The sequence below is a fragment of the Nelumbo lutea genome, chromosome 3 (assembly GCF_056320005.1).
Source record: "Nelumbo lutea isolate HS-2025 chromosome 3, American lotus-T2T, whole genome shotgun sequence".
NCBI lineage: Eukaryota > Viridiplantae > Streptophyta > Magnoliopsida > Proteales > Nelumbonaceae > Nelumbo > Nelumbo lutea.
In genome coordinates this window covers 40,747,151-40,767,239 of record NC_142686.1, presented here as the reverse complement: position 1 = coordinate 40,767,239, position 20,089 = coordinate 40,747,151, and the positions used below count along the sequence as shown (strand labels likewise).

General features: G+C 37.5%; 2 protein-coding genes across 2 annotated transcripts; both read right to left on the bottom strand.

Moving 5' to 3' along the window:
* Positions 1–1,062: 1,062 nt before the first annotated feature.
* LOC148864444 (uncharacterized) lies at positions 1,063–1,915 on the bottom strand. The gene has a single exon (XM_088981744.1). It carries the CDS (start codon positions 1,777–1,779, stop codon positions 1,195–1,197), a length of 585 nt encoding a protein of 194 aa, XP_088837870.1. The 5' UTR covers positions 1,780–1,915; the 3' UTR covers positions 1,063–1,194.
* A 5,072-nt stretch (positions 1,916–6,987) lies between these two features.
* Positions 6,988–19,510, bottom strand: LOC148864443 (uncharacterized). Its single transcript, XM_088980203.1, has 6 exons — positions 19,037–19,510; positions 18,406–18,925; positions 13,777–13,971; positions 9,806–9,835; positions 8,587–9,696; positions 6,988–7,713 (listed from the first exon to the last, which is right to left on the bottom strand). Exons 2-6 carry the CDS (start codon positions 18,835–18,837, stop codon positions 7,162–7,164), a joined length of 2,319 nt encoding a protein of 772 aa, XP_088836329.1. The 5' UTR covers positions 18,838–18,925; positions 19,037–19,510; the 3' UTR covers positions 6,988–7,161.
* Between the last annotated feature and the right edge of the window lie 579 nt (positions 19,511–20,089).

The window sequence follows — 20,089 nt, the reverse complement described above, 5'->3', positions numbered from 1 at the left end:
TCAATTTGTAAATCTCTTTTTGATTTTTTTGGAAAGATAGATGTCTCTTTTTGTTACATCTCCCATTTTGAACCTAGATATTAATGTTTTGGAGATCAAAGGCTTGGCAATTCTATTTTAATAATGCAAAGTATTTAATAATAGTAATAGATATGCCTAAAATAAGGGGGTGTTTGTCAAAATTTTTATACCAATTACTTATACCTTGTACTGTACTAATTAATGTTCACCCAAATAGTTTATATGCTTGCGTTGGCTTCACGTCATGTTAAAAAATGTAATCCGTTTATTTAACCCCTCTTTCTCTTTCTCTTTCTCTCTCTATGATTTTTCCCTCCTGCACGTGCCGCTCAACCAATAACTAGTACAAATTATAGTTCATCCACCTTATTTTCCGATTTTACGTGATGGCAAAATGCTTAATACTTCATGGATTGATTTAAATGGAAAAAGAGATTTTCTACCAAAAAGAAAAAGAGGGAAAAGAGATGAAAACAAGAAATCAATATCGAATTATGGCTTTAATTAGATGCATGTGGGCCACTGCTCCTGGCTAAATTTGGCGGCAAAAGCTTCAACCACAGAAAAGTGTAAAGTGTAACAAATTTTGTAAAATTTCTTAAGAATTTTCTCTCAACTTTCAATTTCTCTCCTATTTTCTATCAACCAAACACAGCCTAAACGAATTAAAGAAGGCAAAACCCGACAGCCATGATTGGAACTCTGTGTGTTCAAGAGCCCGCCCCATTGTCGCCTCAACTGAGTAAAGTGTGTGTAAACACTGTCTGCAACTCTGCACACTGCAAAGTGCAAACCAGCAAAAGCACCTTGCAGGCTTTAAAAAGTCCAACTAAACGGCAAAAAATAAAGGAGATTCAAATGCAGCTTTTCTAGAGTTCAGGAGAGTGTAGTCTGTGTAGACAGTAGACTCCCACATTACAATTCTACACATAAGAAAATTATTTAAAACTACTATTCATTTTTTTCGCTGAAAAAGAGAATCAAATCAGTTGAATCTTCGAGCTGCAAAGCTAAGCATTTTCGTCAAATCAGTCTGAAATGTAGATCAGAAAAGCCATCAAAGGATGGGAAGATTAAAAAAAATTATTAATTTTTTACAATTTATCCACCAAATTGGGATTCAAATTGAAAACCCAAATCGGGAAGATTCGAAGAAGGCAAAAAGGGAAAAAATTAGCAATGAAACCCTAACACCGATCCATCGCTTGCAGCAATTGCAACCCTACAACCAGTCCTGGTCTCCACATGGTGGGTGAAGAAGTGCAGAACCCTTACCCTGCCCGCCATTATCAATCTCGACTCAAGCTCCAAGGTGGGTCCCAGCTGAAACCCATTATTAATGCCGTCGGCGAATGTGGGCAATCCGTTCGGTGGAGCCACCAACGGGACTGACTCGACGGAGAACGTGGCAGACATGTACTGGGTATGGCGAGCATCGATCTTACCGGCGGGGATGAACATGAAACCCACCTGGTTTCCGGCGTAGAGTAGCTGTAGCGAGCTGTCGTAGTGGGTGAAAACGGCGTGGTTAGGGTTTCTTACAGAGACGTACTGGGAGAAGGTAAAGTTGACGGTGGAGTTGGAGATGGAGAAGGTCGGGAGCTGAACGGCGCTAACGACGATCCTTGGGTCCTTGGGCTTGAAGAGGGTGAAGAAAACAACGAGGACTACGAAGATAAGAAAGACTAGGAAAACCGTAGCCACGATGCAAGATGCCAGATTCGTTCGGCTTGATGGAGGTCTGTCAAATTTGTTCATGGTTTTCTTCTTTTTCTTTTAATTGGGTAAATAAATGGGAGAGATGGAAAACCAGAAACAGATATTTTGGTGGTGGGTGTTTTATAGATCGGAATGCAAACTTTGAATTCAGACTTGTGAGTTCAATTTCTGTGCTTCTCTCTCTCTCTATTATTATTATATTATTATTGTGGTGTCTGTTTGTGGACCAAAGAGGGAACGGGATCTGCTCCTCACTCGGGGGGCGCTTCACATGCACATCCACCGTGCACTGGGAATTGGGAACATCTCCAGTACGGGAGATGTTCACAATGCATGGTACGATGTGGGTGTGAGGCGCGAGTGAAGCGTCCTTTGTGAGGAGCAGATGCGGTCTCACCAAAAAGCACAAAGAAAGAGAAATGATGGGAGGGATCTGGGAGGAAGGTAAGGGAGCACGTGCCATCATCGAGATGAATGAAAGAGAAGTTTGAGACAAAACTCAAAAAGAATGGGCAAGCAGAAACAGGGGCCTCGTACTAGTACTAGATGGTGCAAAAGTTGCTTTTTTTTTGTGTTAACAATGAAATTTTTATGTTGATTATTGATCTTTTATGAATTAATTATGTAATTTCCATGTTTATTATGAATTTGTCATCACTATCATAGTATCACCCTGTATAGTTTCGGCTCAGGATGAGGCTTATTTCAGTCGATTTGAGTTATCATCAGATGAAATGGGGTGGATGTTTAATGGCTCAAGACCTCCGATGTGGGAAGGATTTTCAGGTTTCAGCCTGAGCACTGAGTACGGGTGTCAATCGGATTAGATTTAGTCCAATCCAATTCAGTCCAATGTAAATCCATTATAAATGGATCAGGTCCAATTTAATCTAATAAATATTTTGTACCATTTTAGATTGGTCTAATTCAATATCTGGATCCTCCAATCTCTTCAGATTTATTTTAATTTAGATTGATTTCAACCCAAATTCAGTCTATTGATTCCTATGACTTAATTCAGCCCAATTCAATATAAATTTATTACAGACAGACCGGACCAGGTCCAATCCAATCTAATAAATATTTTGAACTGGATTGGTCCTATTCAACATATCTTACTGGTCCATCCATATTGATTATGGACTGGACGAGGTCCAATCCAAAACCGATCCATTTACACCCTTAACAGTGAGCACAGCACAGTAGACATAGCCACCCATTCGTCGCTCATTGTGGCTCCAAATCCAGAGCAAGGTCGGTCATGGGGAGACTGGATTTCCTCTTTCCCAGTTCTGTCGGTTGCTCTTTCCATCCCGTTCTTTTGCATTTGTCTTGTTACAGAGTAGGAGACAGATATTTCGGGCTCAGAAGGAGGTCTTGGATCTGAACGTTCAGACTTTGGGAATAACTCTCCACTCCACACCTCTGTCATTGTAACTTGTAGCTTTGAAGGGAATTTCTGGTGCAAAGTATCAACCAGCTGGTTGGTAAGGTCTCCTGCTGATCGTAGCGGAGATTTGGAATCGAATCCCGCCTACACCTAGATTGAGGAATGTATTACTGGTCAACCCCCCCGTTGTGTAGCCCAACCCAGGTTAGGGTCCGCTGTAGAACTTGTTGAGGTTGGGTGGCTTGGGCCAGGCCAAGAAAGAAAGACTGACCACACCAAGCCCAATAACCAAGTCATCCAAGGCTTGCCAACATAGACCAGGACCAGTGAAGTAGAATCCAGTGTAAAATTATAATAAAATTTTGTTTTTGCCAATTTCAAGCTTGTTTTCATATTCAAAATCACAATTTCCCTTTATTATAAAATGTAGATTAGGTTATAGATAATCCAAAGATTCAATAAGCAAGACAAATCAAATTCGAAGCAAACAGGGAAATTACTGAGTAACAACAGACTACTGACCCAGGAAGGCAAAAAAGAAAGAAACTCCCCTCTGTCCCAAAAGCCTCTCTGAGCTACCTTGTGAGCAAAAGCATTTCCTTCACGTTCACGACCAACAAAGCTAAAGGAAACATAGCTATATTAGGTCGAATTGGCTGGGTTTGATTCGATCGTCTCTACTCTAGGGGAACAGAATCCGTCACCAAGTGGGTCTGTGTCCTTTTGCATTTCTATCAAGTAAACAAAATCTATGGAGGACCAAAGCTCTCTCTCCCTCTTACAACATTGCAAAATGAACTCAGTCCATCTAACATTGTCGAACAGAATAGCCATCGTATTGGCTAGCATAGCATATACACGGACAGAACATCTTCATTTCTTTGAGGTGTCATTGTTACTTACAGTCGTAATATCTTGGACTATGGCTATAAGACTAAGACTATATTGCGCATCTCCCACGGGACCGGATTCCTTATTTTTTAATTTGTTCACATGGCTGTAACTATCACTTCCATCTCAAAATATATCGAATTATCCTTCAAGAATCGCCTGACCTTTTACAGAATCACAATTGTGACAAACCATACAAGCTGATAACTCGATATCCAATATGACACAGTGTGACCCTTTCGTCTTGTTTCAAGCAGGCACCATATGGTGGCTCAAGAGTCGGGACCCATTAAGGATTTTGATTAGTCGAAATCCAATATTTGGTAAACACAACTAGCTTCTTTTCCAAAATTCATTCTCCCAGGAAGAAAAGGATATATCACTAAGGCCCTCTTCACTTTTTTGGTAAGTTATTTATCCAGGTAAATGCAATTACTTGGGTAAATTTTTCTTGCGAAACACTTACCGGGTAAGTGCATTTACCTATATTTTTTTATTTCCTAGGTAAATAAGGTAATGACCATTTTAGACATAAAAATCCATTATTAAAAGGGGCATTTTTGTTCCATTCAAGTGTTAGCAACTTTCCCCCTAGGTGGGAAAGTTATTTACCCACCTAGGAGATTGCTATCACTTACCCAAGTGAGTGATATCGAGGAAAATAAACTTTCCCTAATACCCACATAAATCTGAAAAATAAACATGGGATTCTTGGTCAATGGGAATCAAAATCCCATTGACAAACTTTCCCCCCTCCCAAAATCTTAAAAAAGAGGACCCCCTAGAGGGAATGGTGAAACGGGATTCATGTAATCAACCCCATATAATTGGCATAAGGCTTAGATGATAATGATGGTGATAATGATATAAACAAACCAAGGTTCAAAGTAACGGTAAGATGTATCATAATTTGCTTTGGATACATATGGATAGGGTGGAAATAAATGAATACATTTGGATACATTGGAAAAACTCTTGCAAATCCCACAAAATATATCAATAATAATAAATTTAAAATTAAAATAGGATAAATTACAAATACTCTACTATCTATACTCTATAGGATCATTGACAATTAGACTTGGTCATGGGCCAAGCTCAGGTTTGCCTTTTGCCAAAATTTGAATGGACCAAACTCAAAGTCCAAGCCCAAAACAGTGTAAACTTGGGCCCAAAGCACAACTCGTGAACAAGTTTGGTGACAACTCACAATTACCCTCCCGAACTGTCATTTGTGGCAAAGAGCCTCCTGAACTTTCACTTTGCAACAAATACCCCCTCTATTAGAGTTCCATTAGATAATTTCAAAAATGATTCTCCTTCAGTTGTTTAAAATTTTTTAAATCCCTAAACAACCTTTTCTATTCATTTGAATGATTTATCATTCGATTGGTTTTCTAAATATAATATTGAAATTCTCTCGATTGCTCTAATAGATCCTTATAGATTTTATGTTGGAATCAATATTAAGGTGAAATGGTAAATGTTTCTTTCTTATAAATATAAATTTAAGGTTTCATTTGGTTTTTCTTAATTTATTGGAGAAAAGAGTGGATAATTTTTATATTTTAAGATGAAGAGAAACATTCATATCAGTGAAATGACCCCATAGTAGGGAGGTCTTTGTAATTTACCCATTAAATTATAACTCACAACATTGGAATTCTAAAAGCTTTTAAACATCATATAATAATTTTATTAATAATATATCAAACAATGTGTGAACTTCCTGTCTTGAATAGATCCATTTATGGTTCTTTTCTGTAATGAAAATAATTTAGAACATATAAAAAATCATTTACAATTTTTTTATAATTTTTATAGGCTGTTAGGGGTAACCTATAGAAATTGCCAAAAAAGATATAAGTCAACATTTTTTTGACCTCTTATAGTGGTTATAGAATTACGGCAGCCACCATAAATTCATAATGCCAGCATAGATTGTGTATATGTTTAGTTCCATGGGCGTTTATAGATTGCTTTAAACATTTATTTGTACAACTTTACTTTAAACATTTCTTGCTTTTGTTGTTTGATTGGTCATTACTTTAAACATTTTTTACTTTCACCTCAGATTAACACCCCATAAAGTATGTCACATAAACATTTCATTTCAAGAAATGATGGGGTGTTGGGGGAAATGCGAATTTGACGTTTTCCCAAATGCCCCATGCACATAAATCAAAGCATTTCAAATTTTTAGTGTCTATTTGGTATATGTTTGGTTCTATGGGCATTTATAGATGAACCATTTATTGCAAATGTTTATTTGTACAACTTTACTTCAAATTTTTCACTTGAAATGCTTCTTGCTTTTGTTGTTTAACTGGGCATTACTTATAATGTTTTTTTTTTTTACTTTTCATCTCAAATTAACACCCCATAAAAGTATGCCACATGAGCTTTTCGATTCAAGAAATGCTAGGGCATTGGGGAAAATGAGAATTTGATGTTTTTCTAAATACCCCATGCACATAAATAAAAACATTTCAGTTTTTTAGTGTTTATTTAATAAACAACAAGACCAAATAGTGGTGTCATATGCAATAAATACCAATGCCTATGTGGCGCTGATGTGGTAGCAATTTTTCAATAAACACCCATAGAACCAAATGGTGAAATCAAACAATAGTTTCATATACAATAAATGCCAATGCCTATGTGGCACTGATGTGGCAACATTTTTTTTGAACCAAACATAGCCGCATGTATCGTTTTCCACCTGTTTCATGTACCCATACCTTTGAAATATAGTTACGATATGCTCATGTTGATATTTTAAACCTTCAAAAGGACAAGCTAATTACTCATTTTCACCCTTCAAGGTCTCTGATGGTGAAGGCAAAGCCAAGTAGTCTTCTTAAGATGACTTTCTCTAGCAAAAAAAGAATGATGATGATGGCAACTTCAGGAGGGGCTTGTTTTTGTACAAGATTCTAGTCTCCAGAGCGTAACAAATAAAAACATTGACAGGGTTAAAAGAATGCGGCTTTCACAATAGAGAGTTAGAGACAAGTCCCACCACCGTGTTCATCCCAACATTTACTACTCATGGAGATATGATACATACAATTTACAACAGCAGCATAAAAATTAATGGAAGTTTTTGGCCAAAAAAAGATGGAAACTAAAAATTTTCTTCACAAATTTCTCTCCATGAATTCCCAAATCCTCTCTTCCATATATATCCGGTCCCTAAGCCTGCGTGGCATGTGGCGCTCATCTGGAAAAACCAGAAGCTCATATGGTTTTCCCACCGCAACAATTGCATTGATGAGCCTTGCTGTGTGCCGGAAATGTACATTCTCATCAATCATGCCATGCACAATTAACAATCTCCCTTTGATGTTGTGTACGTGATGCATCACAGAGCTATACTCATAACCTGCAGGGTTTTCGGACGGCAACCCCATGTACTTCTCAGTGTAAAATGTATCATACCCATCCCATGCTGTAACAGGAGCACCAGACACTGCACATCGGAAAGTATCAGGGAACCTGGCCAAGGTCATGGCTGCTAGGTACCCTCCATAGCTCCACCCGTACAAACCAATCCGCCCTGCTTCTGCAAGCCCTTGTTTGATGAGCCATTCAGCCCCAGTTAGCTGATCTTCGGCATCAATACGGCCAATATTGTACTTGAGGTAGCTCTCAAACTTCATTCCTCGTCTAGCAGTTCCTCTATTATCTAGCTGTAAAACCAAAAATAGTGGGGTTGAAAACAATACTGAAGCAAAACTTTCATTGTACAAAGAAAAAAATTGGCATCCTTCTAGTTTTTCTTTGAAGTTTTCAGTCTCCCAGATTTCTTCATTCTTCCCTTCTCTTTCCATTTATTTTAAGTAGGAAATTCTATTAGAAGCATATTATCTAAGCCAAAAGAACACAGAAAAAGGTTTATGTCAATGTATTCAAGGCAGATGCCCAAGCATTTTGGCCTACCTAGGGACTAGGGAGGTAAGAATTAGGGAATAGAAAGGAAACATTAAACTGTACGAAATACAACATATAAAGCACTCTGATATAAATATTTTAGCACACTATGAATTACATAGTTTGGTGGCAGCATACAAGCAATAAAGTATCAAAGCTATCAATCTGAAGCAGTACTCCAAGCCTGAACAGTAAAGTGAAGTGATGCATGTATTACAAACATTTTACAATAAATCAATAATAGGTCTAATCAGAAGTAACATGTTGAAGAAATAAAGTATCAAAACTAAGAAAGAACCTGACCCTCCAACTTTCAGCTCCTTGATCTCATTATACATGCTTCTTTAATGTCTATGCCTACAATACTGAAAACATGTAGATGTGTAATATTATCAACTCGAGAATATGATGCAAGTCAAAATGCAGATTGGCTCCTAGGCATTAACTAATAGATGTTGTGTGATAAAGTAAACAACCACCTAAAGTACTACCTATGCAGCAAGGATTTGGATTTGCCTAAGGCAGCCTTGACTCATATTAGTACATTATTCAAACACCAATAGGGCAACAAAATTCTGTTCCTAGTCAATCCAGCAATTAGTTTCAAGGGTTGCATTTATGAAAACACTGACCTTCCATACTAAGATGCCCTTGTTCCGTAGATACTGAGCTCTCATGTCTACTGTATTCATCCATGAGTCACAGACAAGCTGAACACATGGTCCACCATACATACTGATCAAGGTTTTGTATGGTGGAGGTCCAAATCTATTTACATCCGGCCTGTATAAAGCCCCATATAAGATTGTCCCATCATTGGCAGTTATCTGGAAAATCTCTGGTGGCTGAAGTGGAAGCCCTTTTGATTGTGAAATGGTGGATGGCTGCTCATATAGAGGCAATATCAATCTTCCATCATGCAATGAGCAAAGTAACACCCTAGGTGGAGAGCTCAAACAATCATGAACATCAACAAACCTCTGTAATTGATGATCGAGCATAACCACATGCTTCCCTTTTCCATGGGTCAACCTTTGTGGAGCCTCCAAGGGGTGGGCCCAATCAGGAAACAAGCTTGTGCAGTATAAATTAGATTCCAGAGGTCCATTGGCAGTTCCAATGAAATATATAAGTCCTGCAGCTTCATTCACACCTACAATTTGCTCAACCATCCACTGACCCTCCGTAATAGGTCCCAAGCAAGCTCCATTAAGGTCATGTAGATACAGATGCCTAAATCCTGTTTTCTCACTAGCCCATATGAATCCCCCAGAAAATAGATCCACTCCCTTGTCCAGAGATGTAAAACAGTCATGTAAATTAATCCACGGCTCTCCTTCTTCTACCAATAAAATATTTCTTTCACCTGTTCTAATATCAAACTTAAGGATTTTCAATCTGGAATGAGACCTATTTAAAACCTGAGCTGTTAGAACATTTCCAGGCATCCAATTAACTCTAGCCAAATATTCTTCATCTTTGATAGCCCGGTCCTTTCCTCCACAAATAAGGTCCATCCAAGTAACGGCACCCCCAGAAGCAGAAACCACTCCAAGCCGAACTTTGACATTTGATGTTCCTGCAAATGGATAGGCATGATCTTCCTGTGCATCTGAACCAACCGAGATTTTTCCCTGATGCATGATTCTGAAAAGAGGTATTTCAGATGAATCAACTTCTGCAAATGCAATATATTTGCTGTCCGGTGACCACCAGAATCCATTCTTTCTATCCATCTCTTCCTGAAGTCAGTAAACATTGAGGAACTGAAAAGAGATTTGGCTAGTATAAACAATACATAAATATAAAATAATAAAGGGGAGGGAGAGAGAGAGAGAGAGAGGACTTTACCTGGGCTATATATTCCGCAAGACCATGAGTCTGAAATAAAATGGATAAAAACAAACGTTAGATACCGAGGAAAAAACTTGCAAAAGCTGGCAATGATATTAAAAAAAAAATTGTAAAGGCTGGCCTAACACTAATATGTACATCCATCCATAAGAGGCATAAAACATAGTAGAATGAGATAGATTGAATAAAATAAAAATTTGAAGTTGAATCTTGTTAAGTATGTGTCCTCTCTTTCTTCCCCATCCTTTTTTAAGATAAATAAAGAAAATTTTATTACTAAAATAAAAATTTACAGCTTAAAATGGTGACAAGAGGTCACCCCCAAACCAAGAGAAACAAAAAAACAACATAGCAAACTTTAAAGCAAAAATACAACAAAAATCCAGAATTTTTAAAAATTCAAAGAACACCAGAAATCTGCCCCAAAGTCTTCTTTCTTTAATCCTTGAAATTCTGGCAGAAACAACACCCAAACAATCACTGACGAGCTGATCTGAGTCACACTACCTCTTCCAAACATTTCTTATTCTCGAAAATTCTTCTATTTCTTTCCTTCCAAACTTCCCAGCACATCGTAAATGGAATGCAACTACACATCAGTTTGACCTTAGAACCACGCTGATTTCTTGGCCAACAGCCAAAGATTTCTAACTGATCTGAAATTGACCACCCATCCACTTTAAACAGCTTGAAGAAGAAGAACCATATTGGGTAAATGAAGCTGCAATGGTAGAACAAATGCATAATGTTTTCCTTTCCAAACAAGCACAGAGCACATCTGCTTGGAAATTGAAATCCTTGACTCTGTACGCTGTCCTGAGCCAGAATGCACCCCCTGGCTATCAGCCAGGCAAAGGCTTCCACTCTTGGGGGCACTGGCTTCCCCCACACTCCCTGTATTGGATCGGTTTCCACCATATTACTGATCAGAATAGAGTACATTGACTTAACTGTACATTTTCCATCCTTGCATTCCTTCCACCATCTGATGTCACCAGCTGACAGATTGATTTCCATAGGTTGCAATTTTGGAGTCCACACCACAGAACCATTTGAGACTTCATAACATTCAGAAATAGGCACTCCCTTCCGACCCAACCTATACAACCTAGGACAAATCTCGCAAAACTTCTCAACTCCAGAACAATCATCCTCCCAAAACCTAATGCTAGACACACTCCCCACCCTCCAAGAATAATGAGGAACCAACAGAGAATTGAAACTCATTATCCCTTTCCATACACAAACCCCATAAGAGTGTCTTACTTCCTTTGAATCCCTCCCAAAAGTCACCACCCCATATTTACACGCCACTACTCTCCTCCACAGTGCCTCCCTCTCTCTTCCAAATCTCCACACCCACTTTCCCAACAAAGCTTTGTTAAAGACCCCCACCCTTCTCACCCCAAGACTCCCTTCTTTTTTAGGCTTACACACCACCTCCCATTTAACTAAACGAATTTTCTTTTTTTCAGCCCTCACACTACAAAAACACCCTTTGGATTCTTTCTATCTCCCCCACCACTGCCATTGGAGCCTTCAACAAAGATAGGCAGTAGATCAACAGGTTAGAAAGAACACTTTTTATCAAGGTAACTTCCCCAGCAAAAGAGAGAAATTTTCCTTTCCAGCCCGCCAGCCCTTGATCTATTCTGTCTAGCACAGGTTGCCAAGTTGAAGCAGTAGCAGCCCCGGCCCCAATTGGGAGCCCCAAATAAGAAAAAGGGAAGTTTCCAACCAGACAGCCCAAAGCTCCAGCACACTCCTCTAGCACAGGATTTGGAATGTCTCCAACTCCAATCATAATACTCTTTGCAGAGGTTAATCTTCTCCATCTTTTTCTCTTCTAAATGTGTGATCTTTTTTCTTTCTCTTCTTTTTTTAACTGCTCTCTTGCTGCCTCTACCTGTTCTTCTATTACTCTTTTTATATTTGCTTCTACACAATCTCTAATTTATCTTCCTAAGTTCTCTCTTTTCCATGCTACATTAGAATACAATCATGAAGGTGGTAAAAAGAGAAACATTGTATAAATGAGACACCAAAGAAACAATCGCATTCCTCTAAGCCACTGTAGCATAAGATGGAAACCAGGGAATCACAACATACGAGGCTTTGATTTGGACGGTCACACCATATAAGGCTTAATTATTTTCAAATATTTTATTTTCACTATTAAAAAAAAAAAGAATTGTTTGGTGTCCATGTAGTAGCATAAGCACATCCTATGTATTCTTTATTTAAGACCAACAAACTAAATCATGTTTTCTGTAGCATGATGCATTTGTATTTGGTGGGAAACTAGTGAAAGGTGTTTCCAAAATAATGGCTGATAAATGGAACAGATATTTTAATCTACTTTCATGATATTCATGATACAGTGGCAGAATTTCAGATAAAAAATATGAAGGGAACTAAAAACTTGAACCATTATTTAGAATCTTCAGCTTTCATTACAACATTTCAGTGACTAGAGATAGATTGGGATACAGTAGTTTTCCAATAAATCATGATGTACATCCTCTTATAGGCCATACAAAATGGTGGTAGTGGCAACTATAAATTTATTTATTTATTTTTGAAAGGTAAGGTAATTTAATAAAATAAGAACCGGTACAAAGGAGCCTAGGTCATTAGATGCTGCCTAGAGCCACCACAAATTACAGATACAACCAGTTCTGAGATCTAAACAACAGACTCAAATTCTGATTTTTAAACAACTCCGATGCCGACACCCAGGACAGAAGTTTACCCACAGCTATCTGCACCATTTCCTCTGAAGATTTAGCTTTGCCCTGAAAAATTCTGTTATTTCTTTCAATCCAGATAGTCCAAAGCACAACAGTCAGGATAGTCTTCCAAACCAAGATACCTTTCTTGCTGAGACCCTCAATCTGCCAACACAACAGCAGATCCTTCACAGAAATTGGCATTACCCAGCTGATTTCCAAAGTTTGGAGAAAATGCCTCCAAATATAATTCAAGACTGGGCAATGTAATGCCAGATGCTCAGTAGTTTCTACTACCCCACCACATAAGCCACACGACATATCCGAAATCTGAATGCCACGTTTCACTAGATTAACTTTGGATAGACATTTATTTAAAGCCATTGTCCAGAGCAATGGCTATAAATTTATTTTTAATTATAAAAAAACTATAAATTTATTTTTTAATCGACCTTTTTTGGATATGCTTAATGGGGTGCAAGTACCCCCAATATCAAGGTACTTCCATACTGGTAACTGAAATGGATTCAATTTCAGTAGCAACGGTAGTTAATAGTAATGACATGGCACCTTGACTATTGTCCATCAATACTGGTAATCGGATGTGGTGGAATATATATACTTCAATTTTTAGTAATATATATTCCATGTCCAACACCTTGTCTTGCAATGATTTTATCATATTCAGGTATTGTAGGTCCTTGGGAATTCTGTCCACATTATTTATTGGAACTTTTTGTCTAAACTATATTGAGGTGGCATCATTTTATAGGAGACTGCTAACCAGGTTGCTTATTAGTTTGCTTCTTATAGTAGAGGTGGTAAGCAAAGGTCCTCAATTTCGCTCAAATATGTAGTGATGTAGCGAAAACTGAATATCAGATTCTATAATACCTCTCTTCTTTTAATAAAACCAGCATTTACCTATCCAAAAAACTTCCAAATATTTTTCTCTGTTACCTTTTACTGGATAAATAAAATTGACCTTTAGCATGATGTTCTGAGTCAGATAACACATTAACAAGATGAACAGGTGAATCAATTCAAGTAGATGCCATGTGGCCACAGGTAAAATGAAGTATTGCTGAAAACAAATTGTAAAAAAAAAAATAGGAAAACAAAAGGATGACTCATATTTTGTCACTTGAAACAGCAGTAAACAGAAGTGAAAAGGAACTCAGAGTTGTTAAATTCCTTAACCCAGATTGGGCAGAAATAGACAAGAAAAATAAAGCTCACCAGGAAATTTTCCTTGGCACCATATGTTAATTGTTTGGGTTCGCTGTATAACAAATTCAAAACATTCAGCTCATTGTCTCTTACATAGGCAAGCATATTTCCATCTGGAGAGAGATGTGGATCTATGATCGGCGAGCATGGTGTGCTAGGCAGCTTAAACTCTGATTTAGAACAGGAAAGATCCTGCAAATAAATCTGATGATACAGAACCAAAATCACTAAGGAGGGAAAAAGACATGTTTAGATACTATAAACTGTTTTTAGACAACCATCTAAAAAAAGTCAATTAATCCAAGTAGGATAATCACAATGATTACCAACTACATTGCTGCAGTACCACATTAACATAGAAAAATTCCTTTTTATATCAGCTAATATAAATCCAGATTAAACCAAGTTATCAACAAAAATAAAACTAAAGGGCTAAAAGGAAAGGCAGCTTCCAATTGAAAAATATGCATTTCAACACCATACATTGTTTCTAAATGAAAAGATCACAGGTTTGAGTTAGGATAACTGCAGTAAGTACCAACTGCATCATTAAGAGTACCACACCATCCTAGAAAAGATCTCTAGATTAACCAACTAAAGGGATAAAAGAAAAGAGAGATTCTAAGTGAAAAAAAAATGCAACCAAACATCATAGTTTTTAAGTACCAAGTTAATAGGTTTAAGGTAGGATAACAGAAGCAAGTACCAATTGCATCATAGAGTACCACATCAATGTATTCCCCACATTAAACTAACAAAAAAAAGTAAAAGATGAAATAAAAAGGAGTTTCAATTCAAAAATATGCAGCTAAACATCAAGTATAGTTTATAAGCAGGAAACTAATAGCCATCAGTTTGTACAATTAGCAAAGGATTAAGTTTCATAATTCAAACAGGCAATTGTTTCAATAAATTAATTAATTATTCCTTACCAGATACAAAACTAGCTAAAAATAAAATAAACGACGTTTTTTTTACTATCGTACATTCATTTAACCTGAAAACCCTCATAAAAAAAAACTCATTTCACACTATACAAAGATGGATAAAAAACTGGTCGCTTGGAAAGAAAAGTATCTTTGTAAAGGTGGCAAGGTAACTCTTATCAAAAGCGTGTTGGAAAGCCTCCCGATTTATTCTATGTTCCTCTTTTCAGTTCCTTCTGAGATTGCAGAGAAATTGGAAAAGCAGAGAGATTTTCTTTGGCTGGGTTGGAAAGACTCTCCCAAATACCATCTTGTGAATTGGGATCATATTTTTAAGCCTCAGTCCAAAGGTAGTTTGGGAATAAGACATATAAAGTCTATCAACTTTGCTTTACTGGGAAGTTGGCTTTGGAGGAAGATCATAACCGAGAAATATGGGCTAGGAAGCAACGGTTGGGAGGCTGGACTACTGCCATTGACTTATGGCTGTCGTGTGTGGAAAGGAATCTGTCAAGTTTCCACACATTTCAGCAGGTGCATCAGCTACAAAATTGGAAATGGTATAAGACTCAGATTCTGGTTAGAGCCCTGGATTGGGGATCACACTCTTAAAGAGCTGTTTCCAGCCTTGTATAATGTAGCAAAAGACAAGGAAGTCTTGGTAGGTGATTCTTTTTTGCTGACTGACAATAGCATTTGTTGGACTCCTTTTAGAAGGGGCTTTAATGATTGGGTGCTTCAGATAGTAGTAGACCTCCTTGTTCTGCTACAAAACCAGCATTTAAATATACAAGCACAGGATACAAGATTTTGGAAGTGGAATGAGTCAGGAGAGTTCTCAGTCAAATCTTTTTACAATTTTCTAGTGGGAGAGAATGAAGTCCCGCTTCCTAGCCAGGCCATTTGGGGGTCAGATGCTCCCTCAAAAGTCAAGTTTTTTTGCCTGGGTGGCAGCTTTGGAGAGATGCCTTCCCAAAGAAAGGTCTGTTTGGAGTCACTTTTTGAAGGCCCTGAACTTACGCTGGTGCATGCCAGTTTCAGTGAAAGCTCTGTTGGAGGAATGGCACATATCTGGTTCATAGTTTTCAAGGCGACGCCTAGGCGACAAGGTGCCCTTGGAGGCTCGCCTTGCCCAGTCGCCAAGCAGTTTTGTATACTGTCTTATAAAATACTTTCAAATTGTTTTTTCTTTTTTGAGATTATAATTATAAAATAGACATTATTAAACAAAAACATTCATTTTTTGTGTTTATAAACTAATTTCTTTTTTTATTTTCTTATTTGTTAGGGTTTAATCAACACAAATATTGCTAACTGCTGTATTGAGCCCTCAAAGACTTCAAAATCTGAACCAGTAAGAGTAAGGGTAGAACTTAAAATTGTCTAATCAACACATTTCTTCCACATCTTCTTCTTCCACCTTTTCTTTTCTTCTTTTCCTATAATAAAAATAGGGGTTCAGCCCCTATATTTTTTGTTCTTCTTTTCCTATAAAAAAAGTAGGGGTTCAGCCCCTAAACTTTTTGAATTTTCTTTTCTTTCTTTTTTTTTCTTCTCATAAATATATTGATTTTCTAGACTTAAACATGAAGTTTATAATTTTCTTATGAAAATTATGGATAGTTATTAAGGAAAGATGGTTATGGAACCTAGGGAACTACCCTAGGACATGTGGTTTTTACTTAAAAAAAACCCATCGCCTAGGCGACCACACAACAAGGCGCCCCCCTGTTGCCTCGCCTCACCTTGGTGCCTTGAAAACTATGATCTGGTTTGACCAAGAAAGGGAAAGTGTGCTGGTCCTCCATTCCATTGGCAATTCTGTGGGCTGTTTGCTTAGAAGGGAACAATAGGATTTTTTAGCACAAAGCTTCTCTAAAGCCAAGGTCATCAATTTGGCTATAGGGGTTATTAGAAGTTGGTTGTGTACACATACTGTGTTTAAAAATGATACTTTTAATAGTACTTTTTTGAGGATGGTTTTTTCTTTGAGGTCCTTCTTTAACAGCTAGCTTCTCATTGTCCAAAGGACCTGTTTTGCTTTAATACAATTATACTTTACTTTTTCTCAAAAAAAAAAAAAAAAAAGAAGTATAAAAGCATATCAGCATCATATCCTATCTGGTTTACTTAAGAAACAAATTTGATATTTTAACTCTTCAAAACACAAAAAAATACATTAATGAGCAAATCAGCATTTTGAAATCATGTCATTTTATCATTTCTGTGACGATGAAAGCATCAACATATGAATAAATCAATAAATATCAATTAGGTAAGAGAAAGGCTGTTCATCCATGATACCCAGATTCCTATACAAGAGTGCCTTCATGTCAGATACTTCAATGTTTAGTGTAAATCCATATCTGACACCTTGCCTAATGGTTTCCTTGTCACTGCATTATTTTTCTTCAATGTCTAGGAGATACTAATAAAGCATACACATTCCAGCACTTTTCCTTTTTCATGTTCCATTGCTGGGAACTTGGACCACAACCATCAATTCCAAAAGGATAAAAATGGGGTGGAGAAAGAGAAACCCGAGGACCACATACAACACCAAGATAGAGCTCCATAAAGAAATTCAATCTTCTAGGATAAAGCTTGCAATGAAGCATGTTTATCTCTTGTACATGTGGGAAAACAAATGCAAGTACTAGTTTCTTTCAAATAAATGTTACTAGGGAGGGAAATTTATGTAAGAAAGAATGGAATATGGAAATTTGTACACAACCCTACAAATTTCAAATAACACTGGAAATGGAGAAAAAGCAAGATACACTAACAGAAATTGTGCAAAGATATGGAAATATGTGAAAACATCAATTCCATTGTGAACCATGCAGCCGAGGTATTTCTCAAATATTTCCAGGCATTTCAATTTCTCTGCAATGTATCCAAACTGGGCCCTGTTGTTTTCCAAACATAACCGCAACATTTGCCATTTTATATCCTAGGAATGCTTGTTCCAGTTGGAAATGCAGTTTGTTTTCTTACCTTGATCAATTGCAGTGCGCTAAGTATGTAAAGATCTCCTAACCAATATATCCCAGTCTTCTACTTGACCATCCAATAGGTATAAGAAACCCAGAAAGTGAACCCTATGAAATGTCCCTCTCATCTACCTATTACATTCTATTGCATGGTCCAATAAGATAAAAAAGTAGGTCTGGAAAAAAAAAAAAAAAAAAAAAAAAAAGAAGAAAAGACATTTAGCTTATGACCCAGGTTAATAGGATAAGTTCATTCCAACCATCCAAAGCTGAAGCAACTACATGGGAGAAGTGAAATTCAGTATCTTGCTAGAGTTGAAAATTGAAAGACAATATCAGGGAGTCGTTTTAGTCTAGGTGACAAACGCACATATTGATGGTGCAAAAAGGTTTGCCCAGCTTTGTCTGAATTGTGCAGCTATAGCAACCATATGCTTAAGTTGAGGAGAATCATCGTAGCGGGACCCATTTATTGGTGGTCTCGATCCGCTTAGTAGTCCGTCATGCATATGGCAGAGCTGGGGAAGCCAGGTTTTCCCCTCTGATGCGAATATACCTTGTTAAACTCTCTAAGTATTAGCTACTAAAGTATCAAAAGGTCCAAAACAAGCACAATTGCCTCGTATATAATGAAGGTCAAAATATTGAAAAATTGCAGGACTTGTGATCAAATTGCCATGACTAATTGCACAATGAATATGTGAGATTAGAGAACGAACCCCAGCAGGCAAAGGCACCATAAGCATTTTCCTTTTGGATCTAGACTTGACCCATTCGTATCGTGTTACCCCCAATCCACGCTCTCTTAGCCTCTCCCTCCTCAGCCTCTCTTCTGGGGATATGTTGCTCTCGTCGAGCCCTCCATCGGGAGGACTAAAAATCAGTTCTTGTTTACAGGTCCCGAGATCGAAAGCAAAAACTTTCCTATTCAAAGTGCCATCTGGACTGAACAAATAAGTGATCAAACTATCATCGGGACTGAAACTGATGGAAGAAGGAGCGACATAGCCAGGCAGCGGATACTGGACAATCTCTTCGACTGGGAAAAGGAAGCAATCGTCATGTGTACGAGCAGCGGTATTATCAGTTAAAGGCATGTCGGAGGGGGATGATCGAACACGTTTTAGGTTCTTCCTCTTCTTAGATTGCATTACACAGCGATCAGCCTCAAATTGCAAAAACCGATTGCAAGATAAAAAAAAACAGTCTTAGCAGGAGTGAATCGCGACTTCCACAAACCTAGAACGAAAAAGACGAGCTATTACTGATCAAACACGACCAAAGCTACGGAAGGAAAACAAATGGGAAAGGATTCAGAACAGAGATCGGTTCGAATTCCAAAGGTAATACCTGCTAAGAAACTCTGGGAGTGAGCAATGGATGAAAATGAGAAGCATCAAGGAAGCTGATACCCGAAGTGGGATCGGAAACCAATAGAAGAAAATAAGAAGCATCAAGGAAGCCGATACCTGAATTGAGATCGAAAACCCTAGAACAGAAACACTTGGACATGTTTATAAGAATGAACTATTTACCTATCGATCAAGATAGGCAATAATGAGAATTTGTTGGAATCAAATCGTGTCTAAGAACTCGGTTGGATTGATCGATTGTGGGGGAAAGAATAATTAAGGGTCCGATATATCTATTTTACAAAACGAAATCTCGTTATTTGTCGAAACCGTTCTGGGATCAAAATGGGGTTGCCCGATATTTCTCGGGAGAGGAGAGAGAGAGAGGATCACGGATCTAGCAGAGGTCTGCAGTTCTAATCTTCAACCCTTTCTTCATTCGGTCATTCGTGTAATGGAAACTACGGTTTTTAGGAGATGGAAACTACTGTTTAATTTAAATACTACAAAAACAACGACAACTTGCATTAATTGCATGTATGTCCTTCTTATTTAAATAATACTACCAATAGTCACCCATGCATGTACAATTATCAAAAAAACGCCAAGAAAAATAAACAATAAATGGGGTGTTTCATTTCATGTTTGTACTTCTGAAATCGGAATGATCGGATATCGTATAACCAAAAAAGAAATCCGATTATCGGATATCGTACGGGAGGCAAGCTGACTTCTCCCCAATTCAATCCATATCCGAATTTCATCGGTTATCGAGCATTTTCTTTTTTGTTTGGGTTAATTATTAAAATATCCCTTTTATTTAGTAAATTTTCAAAAATTTAACCTATTATTTGAAAATTTATTTAAAATACCCTTAAGTTTTTTAATAATGGCCATAATCGTTAAATATTAACAGAAAAAAAAAAACAAAAACAAAAACAAAATGTCCAGTTTCTCTTCCATTATTTCTTAAAATTTTAAAATAAAACCCCATTCATAAAAATTTTCTCATGGATTCTGGTTTGTTGGCCACCTCCTGTGACTTTGATGG